At 34.9% G+C, this 22,144-nt stretch overlaps 1 protein-coding gene across 4 annotated transcripts in view; it reads right to left on the minus strand.

The window, feature by feature from the left end:
- LTN1 (listerin E3 ubiquitin protein ligase 1) overlaps positions 1–22,144 on the minus strand; it is a 54,530-nt gene that overhangs the window by 21,656 nt on the left and 10,730 nt on the right. For all 4 annotated transcript variants that reach the window (XM_058522968.1, XM_058522969.1, XM_058522970.1 and 1 more), the window contains exons 7-18: positions 15,305–15,478; positions 14,793–14,983; positions 13,598–13,733; positions 11,928–12,737; positions 11,028–11,069; positions 8,303–8,492; positions 7,587–7,826; positions 6,604–6,757; positions 5,686–5,830; positions 5,035–5,221; positions 3,380–3,539; positions 2,335–2,439 (exon numbers count right to left, since the gene is read on the minus strand). In XM_058522968.1, the coding sequence (XP_058378951.1) occupies positions 2,335–2,439; positions 3,380–3,539; positions 5,035–5,221; positions 5,686–5,830; positions 6,604–6,757; positions 7,587–7,826; positions 8,303–8,492; positions 11,028–11,069; positions 11,928–12,737; positions 13,598–13,733; positions 14,793–14,983; positions 15,305–15,478 (2,534 nt within the window). The remainder of the gene's footprint in view (positions 1–2,334; positions 2,440–3,379; positions 3,540–5,034; positions 5,222–5,685; positions 5,831–6,603; positions 6,758–7,586; positions 7,827–8,302; positions 8,493–11,027; positions 11,070–11,927; positions 12,738–13,597; positions 13,734–14,792; positions 14,984–15,304; positions 15,479–22,144) is intronic.

The following is a 22,144-nucleotide window of genomic DNA, read 5'->3' on the forward strand; positions in this document are numbered from 1 at the left end:
AAGTTTTTAATTACGGTAAAATACATGTAACAAAATTTACCATATTAACTATTTTTAAGTGTACGGTTCAGTAGTGTTAAATACATTTACACTGTTGTTGCAACCAATCTCCAGAACTCTTTTCATTTCACAAAACTAAAACTCTATCCATTAAACAAGAACTCCCCATCTCCTCTCCTCTCAGCCCCTGGCAACCACCATTCTATTCTCTATCTCCATGAATTTGACTTCTCTAGGTAATTCATGTAAGTGGAATCATAAAGTATTTGTCTTTTTGTGACTCATTTATTTCACTTAGCACAATGTCCTCAAGGTTCATCCATATTGTGGCATGTCAGAATTTCTTTCCTTTTTAAGGCTGAATAATATTCCATTGTATTCTATACCACATTTTTCTTCATCCATTCATCTGTTGATGGGCACAAGTTGCTAGAAGTTTTCATTTTTACAAAATCAAATATCTACCATTTCTTCTATGGATTCTGGGTTTTGTGCTTTGCTTAAGAAGATCTTCCCCACGCCGAGATTATACACGGCCTCTTCTTTCCCCTGACACTTTCATAGCTCTGTTCTTTACATCTAGCCTGCATCTGGACTTTAAGTAGAATGTCAAGGAGGGGTCTCACTATTGTTTTCAAACCCATATCCAATTTTCCTAACACCATTTATTACTGACTCACCTCACTGATTTGAAAGGTCACCTGTATCAAAAACTAAATTCTCATATATGTGTGGATTGGTTTCTGGACTCTGTATTTTGATCCACTGGTTTGTCTATTCACCAATTTCATACTGCTTAATCACTGTATTGGCAGGGCAAGTCCTTTTCATGTTTCTCTTTCAGGAATTTTCTAGCTATTCTTGAGCGTTTTTTCCTTCAAATGCATACTATGATTAGAACAGTTTGTCAAGTTTTTCAAAAAATGTTGCTAAAATTTTGATTGAGAAGGCATTGAAATTATAGATTGATACAACCATTTTTACAATTTATCTTCCCATCTTTTGTGATCTTTACTAAAGTTTTATAATTGTAATTTTTTGTTATATTTATTTCTAAGTATTTATAGTTTTATTGTCATTGTGAATAGAATTTTTTCCTATGCCATTTTTTAATTGATTATTACTGGTAAATAAGCAAGTTATTGATTTTTGTATGTCAAGCATATATCCGTCTCATTAGTAATTAGTTCTAATAGTTCTTTAATTGCCTATTACTTTTATAATCAGAAAAAATTTTTTAATTATGCTGGATAAAAAAACAATATCAAAAGGTCATATGCTGTATGATTCCATTTATATAACATTTCTAAATGATATAACTATAGGGAGAGAGAACAGATTATTGGTTGCCAGAGATGAGGAGAACGGGAGGAAGGGAGATGGCTGTGGCTATAAAAGGGCAACACAAGAGATCCTCATGATAAAACTATCCTGTATCTTAGACTGTGATGGTGGTGATCAAATATGCGATCTACACAGAACACACACACAAATGAGTGCCTGTAAACTTGGTCAATGGATTGTATCAATGCCATTTTCTTGGTTGTGAAATTGTACTAAAGTTATGCAAAATGGTACCTCTGGAGGAAACTGAATGAAGGATATGTGGAATCTCTTTGTATGATTTCTTACAACTGCATGTAAATCTATAATTACCTCAAAATAATGTTTTAAAAATTTTTAAATAAGATAAAAAAAATTGAAATTTAGTTTACAATTCTACTGTCCCAGAACATACACATATCATTTCAGAATTCTTCTTGGTAAATCAATAAGTTCAAAATACCCCTTGGTAAATTTCAGCTAAGTGTTTAATTTGAATGCTCAGCTTCTCTAGTATAATTAACTCTAGTATATCTCTAGGATGTCCAACTCCATAATCTATTTCTTTGTCTTAAGAACACATTTATTGCATTTCTAGAATAGACTTCAATGGGATGATCCTTATTTAAGAGAAGAGTAAGTAACTTTCCCTATCACTTCCAAATAAAGTGATAGAACAAAGATGTAGGGAGGGGAAAAAGAAAGATTTCAACCAGAAAGATTTCGGGGGGAAAAGAGAACAAGTTTATGAAAGGCTAATTGTTTAAAATAAGTATAAAATTCCACAACAAAATATTATAAAGTTAAAAGTGCTTATTTAAAAAAGGTGTGTCCCAAACCTAAAACAATTGAAATTGTTTTGAAGTCTTTAATTCTCATTTCCTTTAATGTAACTTCCTCATTTCCTAAACCCTGTTTTCTTGATTCATTAGAAATTTTTTGTTAGTTGGGGGTTGCCAAGGTGACCAATTACAATAAATTACAAAGTAAAAATATTTTAAATAAGAATACCCTTCTTTTCTCCTATAATGCCGTTTTACTTCATCAGATGAAACGCTTTGGGAAAGGATCAACTTAGCAATAATAAGAGACCAAAGGGTGCCATTTTCCCTGGACCTAAAAAAGGGAAAAAAAAAATCCGTTTTGAAAATGTACTTAAGATTTTTAAACACTGTTTACCTGGATTTCTTTTACAGAATTAAATAAATCACCTTGTGAGGGTATCTGTTCACACAGGATTTTTGCACCCAAACAACTGCCATTACCGAAAGGATTAGGAGCTTAGGCTTCTGACACTTCACCACTGGTACTGAGCTCCCATCCCCAGGCAATCCCAAAACCCCTCAAGTCCCAATAGGGGAGATGACCTTAAAGATGAGGCTTGAGGACCAGAGGCTACAGCTGGGACAAGGATATACCCCAGAGGAGACCTAGGCTGCTTTAAGTTGAGGAACCAAGGAGGTATTAACATCCGCTGAAGAAAGTTCTAAGTATGTGGAGTGGGACTGTAGAGGAAGACCTGTACAGCCTGGGGTCTCTGATACTGCAAAGCATACTCAAAACACTATAGGCCAGTGAAAAACTCTTAAAGAGAAAGTAGTTCAATGTAGCAATTTTAACAAGCTAAACTTCTGCTATAACCTCTATGACTCCATTTCCACACCGACTTCCTCATCTAGGGGAGAGGGTTTTGTGGTTATAGTATCAACACACCTGTAACAACATGCGAGGTAAAAGGTTAAATTTGAGAGTAGTGGCAGGATGGGTCACAGATGACAAATTAAAACAACTTCTACAGGTTTCTATTTCTTTCATTGACATCTACCCCTTGAATGAATTTACAGATTTAATAACACAGGCAAAGTCCAAATATCTCCCCAGAAGAGTAAATCAAGTACTTAGTTTCCACAAAGAATTTATCATTAATAATTGGGATTAATTTAGATCAACCTTCTGATTGAAAGATTAGCATGAAGTGGACTTACATTTTACTGAAACAAAGCCATAAACTAGTGAAACAGTCATTAAAAAAATGGAAATTGAAAGGGATTCTTACCTGTTAAATAACAGCTGCAAAAGGCCAGAAGTATTACCAAGTCCACATAAGTTATCATATGTAATATTCATTTTTTGAAGCATTTCACAAAATCCAGTTAGAAAAATAGATGGATTGTCTAATTCTTCATACCACTGCAGTGAATAGAGCAGTTCTGCAACTAACAGAATGGACAACATGTTATCAAGCGCACTGTGTGAACAGACCTTTCCATCATTTGCACTGCTCTGCCCCATTTTCTAACACTGCTGTGCCCACTAATCTCCAAATATCTACGAACTGATTTCAAATCTGCTTTGAGATGTTCAATGATAATGAAAACCAAGAACATTTGTCTGATACAAAATACCACTCCTCTCCCAAATCTTACTAGGTACCTTTTCTGATTAGTTAAGAATGTGACAGGGACCTACGTTACCAGAGATACTGGAAGAATCTTCCTACTATTTTTGCCACAAGTGGTAAGAAGTTGCATATAGGATAAACAACTAAGGGACCCAAGACTTGAGATGAGATGTTCAAGCCAATGTGTTAAGAGATGGGAGACTGCATGACACAGTAATCACAGGGTATGGGCTTTGGTGACAGACTGGTCTGGATTCAAATGAGCTGTATATATAGTTATCAATTAGGATACTACAATCTACCTCATTAAACAGTGAGGTAGGTTTTTAAAGTCACAACTCTCTTTTATAAAGCCATGTATGGATTTTGGAGTCAGAAGACTTGAGACCTGGTTCAAAATCTAATCCTACCGCTTACAAGCTAAACTAACTCTAATCAAGTCAAGATAAGATAAACAACAATAAAAATATCTAACTGATAGGGTTAATGAGAAGATTAAATACACAGTGTTGTCAGTTTGTAATCAGTAACACAATTAATAAAAATAAATTATTACAAAAAATATTACTCTAATTTCCAGTTTTGTTTTTGGACAGGTTCACTCTGTGAGCAATGGAAACTGCAGGTGAATGTCCCTGCCCTTAACTGCACGTGGAGCTGGCTAGCCAAAGGTGTCCCAGCCTTCTTCCACAGGGCATAGATTCCCCTCTACTAGTAACTGTGGTACAGCTCACGTCTTACAAACATGACTGACACAGGAAGTATACAAATCCTCTACCTTTAACACCATTTTGTACAGGTCACCCTGCTACTTGCAATTCTATACTATTTCTTGGAATGGGGGAATTTTTCTGAAATCCTAAATCTTCTTGAGATTCAACATTTGAACCTCCACTTGCCAGGAAAAAAACTAGAGCCCTATGAATACAAGGTACAGTGGTTCAAAAAGTAACTGGAAATTCAGAATCCTTGATGAAACATCAGACTCACTTAACCATTTTCTTTAGGGTTATGTGCCATAGGATCTGCTTATGTCATGCCACCTTGAGTAACTGATCTTATACCAAATTCTGCTCTACAGCTAACAAGATTACAGCAAGATCTCAGCATGTTTCCACTTGATTTGCAATTTAACATTCATCACTTAAGTAACCTCAAGTTTCTCATCACTAAAATAGTGAATAGGAGCTAAAGATTCTTGATTCTTTAAAGATTTAAATTGCAGTGTAATCAAAATTGTTTCAAAATTATACTTACAATTATTTCAAAATTTACATTTATATTATATCTGAATGCTCATATATACTTACTTATTTTCTCAAGCTCATTATTTTCTAGGACTATTTCCTTTTTCAGTGCAACCAATATCATTTTGCTCAATAATGCTGAAGTACACAAATGGCTGGGAAGCTTCTTTGTATCTTGTTCTTTAAAATCTGTTTTGAAACACTCATAATTCAAACTCAATCTTCCTTCTAAAAGAGGTCTATGCAACCACTGTAAAAAGAAAACATTAAATTATACACAAAATCATCACATATTATAAATCATCACATATTATAAACCATTTACTACCTATGCAATTAGGGAATAAAAATGAAGTCATTAGATTATCTTCAAAATGTTACTAGTATAATGTCAAAAATGAAGTTATTATTAGTTTATTAGTAAAACCACAGAAGCCTAGAAGTTTGGTTTCTACTAAAGGAAATTATCAACATGTGTATTTCTTTAAGACTCCATTAGGACAGAACTTGGTCTTATTCGCTTTGTACCATGGCAACTGCCAGTGTCAACTGGTGTCTTGCAAACAGCAAACATCCAATATATGAGCATTCAGAGACCAAAAGGCAAAGTAAGATACTCGATTTCCTCCCCAGAATAAAATAAAGATCTTTAAGCTTGCATTAAATCCAAACTTCAGAATGAGATAAGCACTCTCTCTCTAATCTCAAACATACCTGTATAGGAAGAGATTGTCTCATCTTTTCCCACTCACTGTTGTTTGGCATTACATTTCCAATATAAACTCCCAGAAGATAGGTATCTTCACTCTCTAGAAGCGCATTTAGCAAGTCATCAACAGTAGACAAGAGGTCTTGAAGACTGAAAATGATGCAAGAACTTAACTGTTGTAGTTATGCTATGATTAACTTGAACACCCTGGTACATATTAAATATCCTGTGGCGGTTAATAGCTTACCTGAACAAAAAGACAAATAAAAATAAAAGTAAGTGACCCCTCTACCCACCCCCAGCAACATACACACAGTCAAACTGGGAACTTAATCCAACATTTATGATTTGAAACTGAGTGCTGCTCCTATCTCAGAATGAAGGCACCTGACCTATTTTAGGTATTTCTGAAACACAGCTACCTTATTACATGAAAAGAACATGATGACCAGAAAAAGATTTGACCCAACCCCAACAGCCTCTGGATGCATTCTCTTAGTTTTCACTTTTACATATGGATTTAGGTAAGAGATGTGAAATATATTTGCAATTCAACACCTTAAAACAGTGGCTACCAAACCCCAAGATAATACAATCACTATGTGTGGTGGCCGTGAGAGGTTACAATGACAATGCACACCAGCCGAAGACACGGGATAGCACCACCATCACTTCACTGACCATAAATTAGGAGTCCAGCAGATATGCTGTAACAAGTCATTCTTCAATTAAGTGAGTTTAAGAAGACCATCATTAAAACAAAATCCTTTTGGAAAAATCTGTTTGGATCTTCTCCTAGAATTGGTAGATTTCTTATGAAACAAGTCATTTTTCATGGGCACTCACACTAATGATGGAATCTTATTTAAGGACAGTGATCAAGTATTAAAGAGATACTGTGCAACTGAGCATAAAAAGGTTACCTTTTGATATCCAAAGATGAAGACTGAACTTGGTTCTTCAGCCATAAAGCAGACAAACGTAGGAAGGTACTCGGTTTATATGTACTGCCAGTTTGATGGACCAATAAATTCACACCAGAGAGCCAAGTATTTTTCAGTTTACAGATAAGAAAGTCTAAAATCAAGATGTCAAGAGTAACTTGTAATCCCTCTGAAATAACTATAATCAGTACAAAATGTCTGAAAGAACTCATGGCAAATACGAGATTTTTAAGGTACCATTAAAAAAAGAAAACATAAAATTACTAAGCAACTGCTAAAACAAAATAACTATGTCATAAATATGCAATAAGACAAGCTAGCTCATGCCATATAAATATAAAACTGCTAAGATTTTTAAAGTTAGTTTTTTTCTGCTCGTAACTTATTTACAAGAGAGTTGTCCTTTTGAAGATGTGAAAAGTATTATATCTTTTCCAAACACAGTAGTTAGTATTAAAGAAAGGGTTGGGGAGGAGGGCTCTCTATCAATAGTATTTTTTTATATTCCTTTCGTAAATAAGTCTGAATTAACATATGAGGCAAGAATATAGTCCTTAAACAGGCAATCGCCATTTCATTTTGATATACACCAAGACTGAATGTTTTTAACTATAAGAGAAGGAGATATTAATATCCCCCTCTATGAATGCAGAAAGTGAGGCATCAAGAAATTAAGCAACTTGCCAGAGTTACTGAGCGAAGAGGCTAAGATTCTAATTCATCTATCATGGTCTCTTCCAAAACTGTTTCATTGATATCAAGTAAGAACTTTAGACATAACATCTACATTCATCTTTAACTTGGTTTCTAAAGCTGAAAGTGTTTAAGATTTGTAGCCTTTTACTCAAAATGCTTTCAACTTTCAAAACATATTATGATTCAATTAATAAAGCCTGGGCACTTACACTATGAAGGTCAGAGCCGGAGATTCCCAACAAAACATTTGAGCAGTAGGCTATTACCTGGCAAATGTGTTTTTTCTTTGCTCTGAGCACATAACTGAAAGAGAGTTAATAATAAATCTTCAGATGATGGCATTAGCAAGCATCCTTTCGCTGAGCTGAAATAGTTATAGGCCACATCACAGATAAAAGACACTGATGAGTCATTATTTTCAGCTTCTGACAATTTCTTTGTTTTGGATAAAGTTTCGTGAAGTTTAACAATAATTCTTTCAACATATACTTCTCCAATCAAGTAATCTAGGGAAAAAAATTTCACACAGACAAAAAATAAAAAATATTAACAGTGCATTGCTGAACACCTTACTTTGGGTTAACAACCACTTGGGTCTTTCCATGTGTTTAAAAAACAAGTGTTTATGTATTAGACAAAAGAAAATGATACCAACAAATCAGTCTGTTCTCTCACACATAAAAGCCCTCATGTAAGAAAGCAGTTTTAAATTAAGCAAAAAAAGCAATTCTCTACAAAATTAGAGTGAACAGCTTTGCTAAATGCAAAACCCTTTAGAATATGAAACTAAAAATATTAAATGCCTTCCAAGTCATGCTACAAAGATTAATAAACATTTAGGGTGCTTACAAAATTAAGACATTTGGATGAACTAAGTCTTGTTACTCTCAACCAGTAACATGCAAACTGAGCAACACGGAATCCTCCCAAAAAGTGAAAAGATTATTCCCTACTAAAAAACAAAAGCCACATATTTGCCTACCATTTTCAACATGTTGGGATAATACCAAGCTTAGAAGAGTCCATCTTTCTGAGAAATAAGATTCAGAAGATCCTGTGGATTCCAAGTCCTTATTACAAAGATGATCTGCCAAGGTTACCAATTTCTCTCCAAGGATATCTCCTTTTAGCCAAGGAGTTACTAAAGCATGTTTATCTGAACTAGAACACGCCTAAAACCATAAAATTAAAGAAAAGATTAGAAGCAAGATCAAAAAGTATATCTGCCTAAAATAGTACTTGTACCATATTGCCTCCCTTCATCATTATGGCCCCAACACTATCCCCCACTCCTCGTACTAAGGTTCTAAGAAGGCTGGTATCTTCCTTGTTCCCTACTAAGCCGTGCTTACGTACACGGCCATCCTTTACTCACGCTATCTTCCCAACCGTAAATACTCCCCCACTTCTTTACTTATGAAAATCCCATCCATTCTTTGAGAATCAATACAAATCCCACCTGCTTTATGAAGTCTCCCCCATCCACTTCAGCCCCTATTCATCACTGCTTTTCTCTGAATTTCTAAAGCACTTACTGAATTGTAATATTATTTATAATGTTTTATCTGTGTATGTCTTGTTTCCAATGAGATTGTAAGTTCCTTGAGAGCAGAGACTGTCTTAAACTTCTTTGACATCTGCTATCAACACTGGAGATATGTTCAATGAATAATGAATGGATGAACTTCCAAGACAGATTTTAAAACGCTCTATAGATACTAAATTTTTGTTCATTAATTTTGCTAAAATTAAAGAACAATTACTATATATTCGTGGTAAATTACTTCAGTATGAAAGGTGGGACTTATTATTACTTCCCTAAATTCTCTGAAATAGTTACTGGAGCCAGATATCTGACAGCAGCTGATTTATTTTCATGGGGGAGAGAAGCAAGGAAAAAAACTGTAAATCCACCCCCAAAAGCATGCTGATCCATGTTCCCAGAGCTTCTTTTGCTTTAATGGCTGAGAAGAAAGGAATTTGCAACTTGGTTCATTTCAAAGCAATCTGGAAAAAAAAAATCCAAGTGTGGATTGGGTAGTGCCTGAAAAACCGTTATCCTTTTATTTAAAAAAGTGTTGGTAACCAGAGCTTTTATCCTAGCCCAAGCTCTACCACTATTCTGGCTTTATGACCTTGGGCAAATCTCTTAACCAACCTGGGCCTATTTCCTATTTTGAAAAATAAAGATTAACCTAGAAAATCTCTAAGGTCCTTTTCTGGTTACAAAATTCAGGGTTGTTTCTAAAGAAGCTGACTTTAGGACTCTGCTCTTAAAGTATGCATAAAAATAAGAAAAATTAGAATTTAGACGGCTATACTTTGGCTTTCCTAACATAGTTTACCAAATAAACCAATATATTTTATAGAATCCTACAGAATCCAGAAAATAAACTTCTAAATAAAATGTCTCTCAGGTTATCAAGACATGATGTTCAACTTCTCAATGTTTCAATGTATTTACAAAAAGAATCTGATCAGCTTCAAGCGGGTGGGGAGGCTAGTCAGTCATAGAAGTATAGGGGGCAAACACTGCCTATGAACTTCCAAACACTGCTCAGGAAGAGGACAGTCCTCCCAACAGATGTATCTAAACTACCTGGCAGGTACATTCCTAAGTTGGAAATGGACATATCAGTCTTCTCTTATCAAATTATTACTTCCCTTTGCTCTGATTCTAGATTTATCAAGCAGCTTTCTCATAATTTGATTTTTCATGTAGCCTGCCTATAGGGAGAGAAGGTACTGGATAAAGTAATGCAAATGGTGTGCCTGATAAGTAATATTTCTCTCTGAAAAATAGTAAATTAGTAGTCTGTATTTATTTTGTAAAAATAAACTATTGGGGAAATGGGGAGTTATTATTTAATGGGTACAGAGTTTCAGTTTTGCAAGAAGAAAAAGTTCTGGAGATCAGTGGCACAATAATGTGAATATACTTAACACTACTGAACTGTACAGTCAGAAATGGTTAAGATGGAAAATTTTAGGTTAATGTATTTTTTACCATAATTTTAAAAGAAAATAAGAAACTTGTGAATTAAAGAGTTATCTATGTAAAATTAAAAAACACTAAAAAAAAAGAATAATTTTAGGTAGCTAGTCATAACATTTCTGTGGTTGGAAAAGTGTTAAGTTATATCATTTACATCTTCATAAGGAAAGAATACTTAAGCTATTTTTTTAAATTTCTAAATTATTTATGTTCCTTGATTACTTTTCACTATTCTTATCGCTAATTTTCTTATTTCGTCAAGCGGCAATCAAAGGCTAGAAGATTTTAATTTGTCTGTGTAGTATTCCAGAACAAGACAAACTTAATTTCCTGATGCGTTCTAGGCAAAGCTAGAACCACTCAATCCACGTCTATAGAAGAAAAAGTAACTAGGAAAAGAGCAGAAACCTGTAGCTTTAGTTTACAAGATAATAAAATGTTTTTTTAACTCTCCCTTTGTTACGTACCAGGGAAGAAACACTGATTTTTCCAGAGCCTGTTCATTCTTCCCTGATATTCCTAACGAGAAAAATAATACTACAGAAAGGCAAACACCAATGTCTTCCCAAATTATGGGAATAAAGTTACAGTAAGACGGAAGTTCTCTAACATAAACACCCGGCCACATACCAGTGTGTGAGTATGACTGTAATTTTAGTTTCTCTATACCCATATATACAAAAAATGAAAAAGAAACAAGTCCCTGAGATACCTTTTCAATGACCTGAAGAATAGAATTCCATTTCAGATCCACCTGAAAGAACAAAAAGAGTTAGAAACAATCTGCTAGAATAAATAGTAAAACTTTTTACAAGTAAATATAAACCATGTAACCACTACAAAACCAAAACTTTTTTAGCTAGCCCAGCTTTAAAAACTATGGACTGAAAGCCCTTACCGTTTTATTATCAACTTTTGTCATCTTAACATACTTACTGAACACCTACCCAGAAGTCTCACACACTTTTCAATCACAATCAAGAATACATTGCTTGTCTTTATTTTGGGTTTTTTTGTTTGTTTTTTTTGGTGAGGAAGATTAGCCCTGAGCTAACATCTCTTGCCAATCTTCCTCTTTTTGCTGAGGAAGACTGGCCCTGGGCTAACATCCGTGCTCATCTCCCTCTACTTTATATATGGGACGCCTGCCACAGCATGGTTTGATAAGCGGTGCGTAGGTCCGCACGGGGCCCCGAACCCGTGAACCCTGGGTTGCCAAAGCAGAGTGTGCAAACTTAACCACTACGCCAATGGGCCAGCCCCTATTACTTGTCTTTAATTTGACATTCATAGCCAAGAAACAATCCAAGGGCCGGCCCCGTGGCTTAGCGGTTAAGTGCACGCGCTCCACTGCTGGCAGCCCGGGTTCGGATCCCGGGCGCGCACCGCTTCTCCGGCCATGCTGGGGCCGCGTCCCACATACAGCAACTGGAAGGATGTGCAGCTATGACATACAGCTATCTACTGGGGCTTTGGGGGGAAAAATAAATAAATAAAATCTTAAAAAAGAAACAATCCAAAAATAACCCCTATGCAGGTCTCATTCTACTCATCTATATTGAGCGTACCAGTGTAAACCATTACAGTTTAAAAAGATATACAACAAGAGTACCTCAGTTAGATCATCCAAGACATCTTTTCTTTCCATATTATTGTCACAGCAACGGAGGGCACTGTACAAAATGTCCACCAAGAAACTAGCATCCTTCCTTTGATCTTCATTTAGCCAACCTATTAGTTTCTGGTACAAAAACTGCACTGCAGGATTTTTTTGTGCAAGTTTGGTTATTTCAAGAGGTTTGCCTTTGACAATACTCTGTTTTCCATCACCTAGTAGCATTTTAAATACTTGCGTTGAAGAGAAGGAGTCGAGCAGAGTAGAAAGAAACCTTAGATGTTGCTCTGACTTTTGTTCATTGACATAATTAATACTCATCTCTGCTAGCTTACAGACCAAGTCTTCCAAAGGTTTTTTCCTTAGTGGAGATATAATGTCTGAACAATTATGAGTGAGAGAAGGTTCAGCCATTAATTCAGAGACTTCACTGTTCTCTCCTTCTGAGGAGACACATTTTTCGTTCTCTTTATTACTTTTAGGCCTCTCATCAGCAAATCTAACCTTACCAACTTTTTTTTTATTTGACTTCAATAAGCTCTTCGGCTTCTGAAGGACCTGTAATAGGTTAGATACACCCAAAATGGACTTCACATCAGCTTCTGGCTCATTGATTTTCTCAACACAGATCTCTGACAGTCTTTCCCAGAAATTTAGTAGCACTTTCTCCAAGTTGTGAGCTGTTTTATCATCTTTTTCCATATCTGCTTTGGCTTCCCAGGAATTTAAAGTTTCTGCTAAATGGTTAAACAGCTGCCCATCTTGCAATCTTGGGTCTTTGAGAACTGCATCAATAAAAGGAATCAACTGAAAGAGGACGTAAAATTACAAAAGTTCAGTTTTCAGGAGAATTAAAATTTAAACAAGGCATTTGTAAAACATTATAAAATTTCATACTTAATAGCTGAAAAACATGGATTTTTCCCCAGATCTCTGAAAAGAGTTAACTTGAAGACCATTTTCATATCATACAAAGAGCTCAATGGTTTCACTGCACTCCCCTGAATTATTTCTTTTCTATGATATAATTGACCAAGATTATTGGTCATTAACAAATAATAAAGTTTTCTTTACATCTTCTGAATTTATGCAAGTTTCTGGCTTTTTTCTAAGCCAATATGAAAGACATATAGGACCCACAGAATTCAGAACCCTTTTTCTTAAATTACAAAGAGAAGAGAAGTTAACTATCTGAGACATCAACTAGGATCTGGGCTTATACAATTTCATTAATTAATTTCCTACCATAAGGAACCATATTCCAGAACCTGCTCTCATCACTGGTTCTAAAAGCCAAGCACAATTGTTCACAAAAGGATAAAGATACTTGAATATTTTAGAAGCAACAAGATGATTACTGCATAATTTAAACTTAATACAAAAGAACACAAATAACATCTAAATTCTGTTTTGCATTGCAGCTCTCTAAAACAGTTAGGATTTGTACATCCAGAGACTAACTAGTACTTACGCATTATGGTATTATGCTAGCAACTGACAGTAAAGAATTATTTATCTGGTCATAAATACACATTACTCAATTTGCAAATTATAAAAATAAAATCTTTACAAGGAAGGCTAATTAATAAAATGGCAACAAGACAAAATGAGCTTGATTCTTTATAGTCAGTGTGCAAAGGCACTGATGATTTTCACATTATAAATACCTGATCATTGACGAGCATCTCTTCAATCTCTTTCTCACCTAAGTTTTGTTGCATTATAAAACGTAAGCATTCAAAAAAAGCAGATATTACTGCTGAGCACTCTGAAAAGCTGGTTTTGGTTCTCTCTGTTGATAGCCTGAGAAATAATAAATAACTGTGGCTTACTCCTTCATGAAAAAGAAAATAAGCAACTCAAAAATAAAGACACAGGAAAGGCATCATACCAAAAGAAGAGGATTTTTTTAAAGTAAAAACTAACAACAACCAACCAAAATACAGCCCAATTAGAATATGAACTTGAAGAACTGTGAAAAAAAAGCATATTTTCAAAAAAGGGTCAACAAAAGATAACAGATTTTTTTTATTCATGAACAAATCTACCTGCAAATTTGAAAGAGAAGACTTAAACAAATAAAGATAATAATGTAGTGAAAACAAAGTTTTAATCATTAATAAAACTGGCTTTTATTTATTAAGTTCAACAAATACACTGAAATAATTTTTTAAGTATGACTTTAAACAGCTATCATATATAAGTTTATGGAAGTTTTAAAAACTTCACTGGTGGGCCGGCCCCGTGGCTTAGCGGTTAAGTGCGTACGTTTCGCTACTGGCGGTCCGGGTTCGGATCCCGGATGCGCACCGACGCACCGCTTCTCCAGCCATGCTGAGGCCGTGTCCCACATACAGCAACTAGAAGGATGTGTACCTATGACGTACAACTATCTACTGGGGGGCTTTGGGGGAAAAAAAGGAGGAGGATTGGCAATGGACGTTAGCTCAGAGCCGGTCTTTCTCAGCAAAAAAGAGGAGGATTAGCATGGATCTTAGCTCAGGGCTGATCTTTCTCACAAAAAAAAAAAAAAAAAAAACTTCACTGGTTCATTTTCTGCATTTGGGTATCTGTATTTATCAACATAAAAAAAATGTCTCATTTGAAAAATGAACTGTTTCCATCAAGGGCCTTACCATATTTGTCTCACTTTCTGCTGTGAACTACCATTAAAGCCTAGAAAGTACCCAAGAAAAAAATTCCAATTGTAATTATCTGAAAACTTTAAAAGTGTTTAATAAACAGCAAAACAATTTGGGGAAATTTAAATAAGAAAGACAATAATGAGTATGTCATTCTATGTATTTATGAAAACAAGAAAAATCTCTTTTGCTTTAAAGATCAAGAATTTAAATTCCTTACCCTGCAATTAAAGAGGTGAGGAAATTTCTGAAGAAATCCAACTTTGGATCTGTAATGGACTGAGGGAGTTTGCTGATAAATGGCAGAAGGTAAGGATATATGACAGTAGCCAGACCTCGACCACCTTCACGAACCACAGCTGACAGCTTGGGAAACACACTCTTTTTTGCATTTACATGAAGCCAACAGTCCTAACCAAAGAAAACATTATAATAATAATTAGAGATCATAAACATATTTTCCCAATTAAGAGAGAAGACATATAGGCTCTCAAAAATAAAAATCAAGTATCCTACCTAAAGAGGCTAAAATCTCTCACCACCATTAAAAACTAAAACTCCAAAATTATAAAAAGTTTATTAGTATTTTATTTGCAAAAAAGCATTTTTCCAATATGTTTTAGATATTGGAATAATAATAATCTGATAGGCTCTCTCTTGCATCATATCTAAGGCTTCTAAATTACAACTAAGACAAATATTCCCTGTACTAAATGTACCTCTCTGACCTACCTCAACAGTTGTAAGTGTGTAAAGCACAGCTTCCCAGAGAGCGGGGCATACAACGGGGTCACTGTCATCAATGCTCAGTAGAACTGATGGGCTCACTTTGGATGCTTCATCTTTCATCAACTGTGGAATACGCTGGCACAAAGCAGAAACTAACTCAAAATAAGCTGAGCGGATCTAAAAGAAAAAATAGAAGGCTGAATTAAATTAAAGCCTAGTAAAGCTGGGATAAGATTTTTTATTTATGGTAATGGCAAATAGGTTATTCATACTAACCCTCCCATTAATAAAACTAAAAGGGCTAGAAAAAATACTTTTTAAAATCTTTTTAACAGTATCAAATAACTGAAAAGACATTAGTAATTACTAAGCTAAAAGTGAAGGTAGAAATAATTCAACTTTCTATTTTTTTGGCTGAAGCAAACACAAATCCTTTTTACCGGCAGAAGCCTTCATTTAGGGCCTCAAATTACTCCTAGGAATATACTAAACAGCACAAAGTTAAATACAGCCAAACAAACAAGAAATAAGTCATCATGAGCCACTATTACCAGAAACATAACACAGAGAACTGAGACTTTAAATCTCAGAATTATCAGTTACAAACTCCATATGAACAATGCTTATTATATTTAAAGAAACAGAAGTTTAAAGAAATATGACAGGAAAAAGACCTTAGAAAAAGCACAGCAGATCTGAAAAAGAACCAAGCATAATCTCTCAACTACATATATATATATATGAATAAAAGCTCAATTCACAGTTTAAGAGCAGATTAGATACAGATAAAGAGAGAATCAGTGAACTGAAACACAGAGCAAAAGAATTTATTCACCAAGTAGCATGGAAAGACAAAAAGACCAAAAACACCAAGGACAGCATAAGATACATAGAGGATAGTGAGAAGACTTAACATATATTTAATCAGAATCCCCAAGGAAAAGAAGAGAGAGAATGAGGCAAAGGATATATCTAAAGAGATAATAACTGAACATTTTTTGGAGCCAATGAAATACACCAATCTACAGATTCAAGAAGTTCAACAAATCCCAAGTAGGATATATAAAAAGAAATGATGTGTCCACACCAAGACACATCATGGTGCAACTGCGAAAAAAAAACAAAGAGAAAATCCTAAAAGTCGCAAGAGGAAAAAGACAAACTGCCTTCAAAGGAAGGACATTAAGACTCATAACTGACTTCGATGGCAACAATGTAAATCAGAATACAGTGGAATGATATATTCAACACAAAAATAACTGCCCGTATTTAATCCTGTACCTCATAAAACTATCTTTCAAAAATGAGAGTGAAATAAAAACCTCTTTTTTGATAGAGCAGAAAAAGACTTCATCACCAGCAGACCAGCACAAAAAGAAAGCCAAAGGACACACTCCACACGGAAGGTAAATGATCCCAGATGGAAGTTAAGAGATGAAGAAAGGAATAAAGAGCAAACAAAGCAACAAATATTTAGGTAAATCCAAATCAAGATTGTGAGTGTAATAACAATGTTTTCTGGGATTAAAAAAATATACACACATATATTTAACCCCACAAAATATTTTATTTCTGTATATTTTATATTAAATATTACCAAATCAATGTCAGCAGAGTATTTAAAAAGATATACATACAGAATGACTAAGTTTTTCTCTTATATGCTAGGCTGGAAAATTGTATGATCATATAAACATATCAGAAAACACAATCAAGAAAACATCAGCATTCATTTATTACAGAAATACTCAGCAAACTAAGAATAAAAAGGAAACCTTAAACCTTATGAAATCTACGGCAAGCATCATACTTAACTTTGAGAGTCTAGAACTATTTCCATTAAAGTCAGGAATAAGAAAAGGATGCCTGCTATCACCACTTCTATTCAACATGGTACTGGAGGACCTAATTAATACAAAGAGACAAGGAAATAAAAAGAATTGGAAAGTAACCCAAAAAACAATCTATAATTGTAGCAAAATAACAAGCTATAAAAAATATTCAAAAAGATTTAAAGACAAACTATTAGAACTAACAGGAGTTTGGAAGAGTTGCTGGATATATAATTAACATATGAAAGCATAGTCCTCCTATATATCAGTAGAAACAAAATAGAAAATGTAATTGAAAAGGAAAATCCATTTCACAATAATGACAAAAACCATAAAGATGTGTTCAGTATGGAGAGTATTATCTATTATTATTCTAGGATGAAAAGGATCTAAAATAGCCTAAATAATTTTGAAAAAGAAGAACAAAGTTGGAGGGTTTCAAAACTTATTATAAAACAATAATAATCAAGAGAGTGTGGTACTGATGTAAGGATAGACATATAGATGAATGGAACAGAATAGAGTCTAAAATTAAAAACCGACATGTATGGTCAATTGAATTTTGACAAAGGTGCCAGAGTGAGTATAGAATAGTCTTTCAACAAATGGATACCTACATGAAAAAAATTAATTAGACTCTCACTGTTATGCCATACACAAAAATTAACTCTAAATGGACCTAAACTATAAAAATCCTAGAATAAAATATAGAAAATCTTTGCAACCCTGAAGAAGGCAAAGATATCTTAGATAAGACATCAAAAGCACAAACCATAAAAGAAAAAAATTGATAAACTGGACTTCATCAAAATTAAAAACAAAAAAAAAGTTGATAAACTGGACTTCACCAAAATTAAAACACCTACTCTCCAAATATCATTAACAAAATGAAAAGGTAAGCCACAGACTGGAAGAAAACATTCACAATACTTTATCTGACAAAATACTTACAACCAGAATAAATAAAGCACATTCCACAACTCAAAAGTAAAAACCCAATTTAAAAATGGCCAAAAGAATATGTTGTAGTGAGAGACTGATAATACATTGATCTTCCTACAAAGAACGACTATAGGCTCTGTGAACAAAACACAAAAAACAACTACCTGAGGGCTCTGAAGACTGAAATACACATTTTGGAGGGGAATCAAAACTTGGAGTCAAGCAATCCACACAGATTGATTCCCATTTTGTGCAGCTTTGCCCTGAAGGTGGCTGCAGTCACCACCACAGAGGCACAGGGACAGCCACAACTCCAATAGAAAGCCTGACATCCTTCTGGTTGGAGGAACTGGAAGAAGCAGGAAAAGGAGCCCAGGGTAAACAAGGTTGCAAGAGAGTGACAGGGAATTCTAGAAAGGAGAGAGCCAGAGAAAGGAATCTCCACATTCTCTGTTTAAACAGCCTGCATCTACAGCTGACCCTTGACCCATGCATACACAGGGTAAACTGAAAGCAGCTTAAAACTAAGGCTTAAGGAACTGAAATGAGATCTCAGATGTTGCCCATTGCAGGCATGACGTTTTGCTGTTTGAATCTAACCAAGCTCATTGTCTACTAAAACAAAAACATCAACACTTTTGTAGCAATATAACATTATCCAGTCTCCAAAACATAAATTCCAGGATATAATCTAAATATCTATGTCCAGGATACAATCTAAAATTACTCAACATATAAAGAGCCAGGAAAATGTGATCCCATTTCAAGGGATAAGACAGTTAACTGATGCCAATCCCAAGATGACCCAGATGTTATTCTCAGACATGGACTTTAAATCAGCTCTTATAACTATATTCAGTGAGGTGAAGAAAAACATAACAATGAGTGAAAAAAAATAAGAAACAGATACATGTCATTATACATTTGTCCAAACCTATTGAATGTACAACACCAAGAGAGAAACCTAATGTAAATTATGGACTCTGGATGATAAAGGTCTATTAATGTAGGTTCATCAATTGTAACAAATGTACCACTCTGGTAAGGGATGTTGATAATGGGGAAGGCTATGCTTTTGAGGGGAGCAGGAGGTAAATGGGAAATACTCTGTACCTTTTCCTCAATCTTGCTGTGAATCTAAAACTGCTCTAAAAAAACAGAGTCTTTAAACAAAAAGGGAAATTTCATCAAAGAAATAGAAAATACAAAAAACCAAGTAGAAATTTTAGAAATAAAAAATACAACATATTAAATTAAAAATGAGCAAAAGGGGGCCGGCCCGGTGGCGCAAGCGGTTAAGTGCGCGCGCTCCGCTGCGGCGGCCCGGGGTTCGCTGGTTCGGATCCCGGGCGCGCACCGACGCACTGCTTGGTAAGCCATGCTGTGGCGGCGTCCCATATAAAGTGGAGGAAGATGGGCACCGATGTTAGCCCAGGGCTGTCTTCCTCAGCAAAAAAAAGAGGAGGATTGGCGGATGTTAGCTCAGGGCTGATCTCCTCACAAAAAAAAAAAAAAAAAAAAAAAAAAAAAATGAGCAAAAGGCTTGAATAGACACCTCAAAAAAGAAGATTTACAAATGGCCAATAAGCACATTAAAAAATGTTCAACATCATTGCCATCAGGGAAATGCAAATTAAAACCACAATGAAAAATCTCTACCCCAGAGGTGAGTAAATATTTTCTTTAAAGAGCCAGAGAGTAAATATTTTAGGCTTTGCAAGCTATATAGTCTCTGTTGCAACTACTTAGCTCTGCTTTGTTAGTATGAAATCAGCCACAGAAAATACAAAAAACTATTTACAAAACAGGTGTGCCAGATTTTGACCCATGAGCCGTAGTCTGTCGATCCCCTGATCCCAAACCCATGAGAATGACTTAAAACAACTGAAAACATCAAAGTGAGGATTTGCAGCAATTAAAAATATCATACATTGCTGATAAGAGTGCAAAACAGTACATCCACTTTAGAAAATGGTTTGGCAGCTTCCTATAAATTTAACGTATACTTACCATATAACTCACCAATTACTCTCCTTAGCCAAGAAAAATGAAAACATGTGTCCATACAAAGAGTATATGAAACTAAGCACTAAAAAGGAATGGACTACTGATACATGCAACAACAATGAACAAATCTTAAAAGCACTATGCTGAGAAAAGAAGCGAGATACAGAGTAATATATGGCTCCATATATATGAAAACCTAGAAAAGACAAACCTAATGTGTAGTGACAAAAAGCAGATCAATGGTTGCCTGGAGTAGAGAGAAGGATGACTAGCAGGGACACAAGAAACCCATTTCTGGGTAATAAAAATGTTTTATATCTTGATTATAGTGGTTACATGGGTATGTACATGTAGATGAGTGTATTACATCTGCCAAAACTCATCAAACTGTATGATTAAAATGGCTGCATTTGATTGTGTGTACATTATACCTCAATAAAGTTGGTTAAAAAATTATTCTAGGACTGGGACTGGCCTGGTGGTGCAGTGGTTAAGTTCACACACTCCGCCTCGGTGGCCCAGGGTTCGCAGGTTCGGATCCTGGGCATTGACCTACACCACTCATCAAGCCATGCTGTGGTGGCGACCCACATACAAAATGGAGGAAGACTGGCACAGACGTTAGCTCAGGGCCAATCTTCCTCACCAAAAAAATTTTTTTTCTATGATATTTTTAAAACACTTGAATAAATTGAGAGATATGACAGGTTCATCATAACATCAGGCTCAACAACATAAAGACAGCAAGTTTCCCCAAATCATTCAGTGCAACTCCAACTGAAATTCTAGTTAGACTTTTTTGAGGAATTCAATAAATGCACTCAAATTGATACGGAAGAATCAAGTTCTAAAACTTAGTCAATCTTGAAGATGATGACTAAAAAAGAGTGACTCACCTGAGCAGCTATTAGGACATATCATAATGTCATATTAACAGTGGTACTGGCATACAAAGAAACAAAGGTCTTTGGATCAGAAGACAGAGTTTAGAGACAAACTTACGAACATATGGGAACTAAATGTACCATAATGGCGGACCATAAATAAATAGGGAAAGAATGAATAGTTTACTGGATGATAGGAAAACTGGTTCACTAGACATAAAGAGGAATGTAACTAGATCTCTACCTAACACCATATAAAAAGTGGATTTTTCATGGATTAAAGACTTCATATGAAAGGTAAAACTATAAAAAAATATAACTTAAAAAAGATATAACTATTAAAAATACAAGAATATCTTTATGGCTTAAAAGTGGGAAAGGCCTGCATAAGGCAAAATCAGTGACTTTGATTACATCAACATTAAAATTTCTTTCTTCCAGAGGACACGTGAAAGGTAACAGAATAGGAGATTATTTGCAATGTGTAAAAATGACAGAAGGACTAATATTTAGAATATACAAAGAACTCCAGTAAAACAAGAGAACAACTCTCATAGAAAAAAAGGGAGAAAGACATGAACAACTAGTTTACAGAAGAAACACAAAAATCTAAAAAGCTTGTAAAGGATGCTAAAAGTCACTAGTTAACAGAGTAATTAAAATTAAAGAGAGAGAACATTTGAACTCCTATTAGACTGATAAAAATTAAGAAGCTGAATGATGCCTAGTCCTGGCTAGAATATAAGGATATACAGGATTCATCGTGCATTGGTGGTTGAGTCTAGGGTAATGCAGCCATTCAGATGAGCAATCTGGCACTTCTTCAGAAAATAAAGTATGCACATACTCTTTAACTCAGCAATTTGGAAATTGAGAGAATTTCAGAAAAAGAAATTCTAACAGATCTGAGGACACATGAAGATATTCACTGCTGCATTACTTGTGAGGGCAGGGAGTTGGAGGCAATCAGGGGGTCTATCACTGGGGGAATGGACAGGTAAAATGGAATGGATGCAAACTTCTGAATACTACACAGCAGTTAGAAGCCATGGACCAGATATATATATATGGAACATGATGGATTAAAAGTATTTTAGTACTTTTTTAAAAAAGAACTAAGTAAAAATCAATAAATGGAATGAATTATAACACAATACCATTTATGTGGATTAAAAACA

This window comes from Diceros bicornis, chromosome 27 (genome assembly GCF_020826845.1).
Source record: "Diceros bicornis minor isolate mBicDic1 chromosome 27, mDicBic1.mat.cur, whole genome shotgun sequence".
NCBI lineage: Eukaryota > Metazoa > Chordata > Mammalia > Perissodactyla > Rhinocerotidae > Diceros > Diceros bicornis.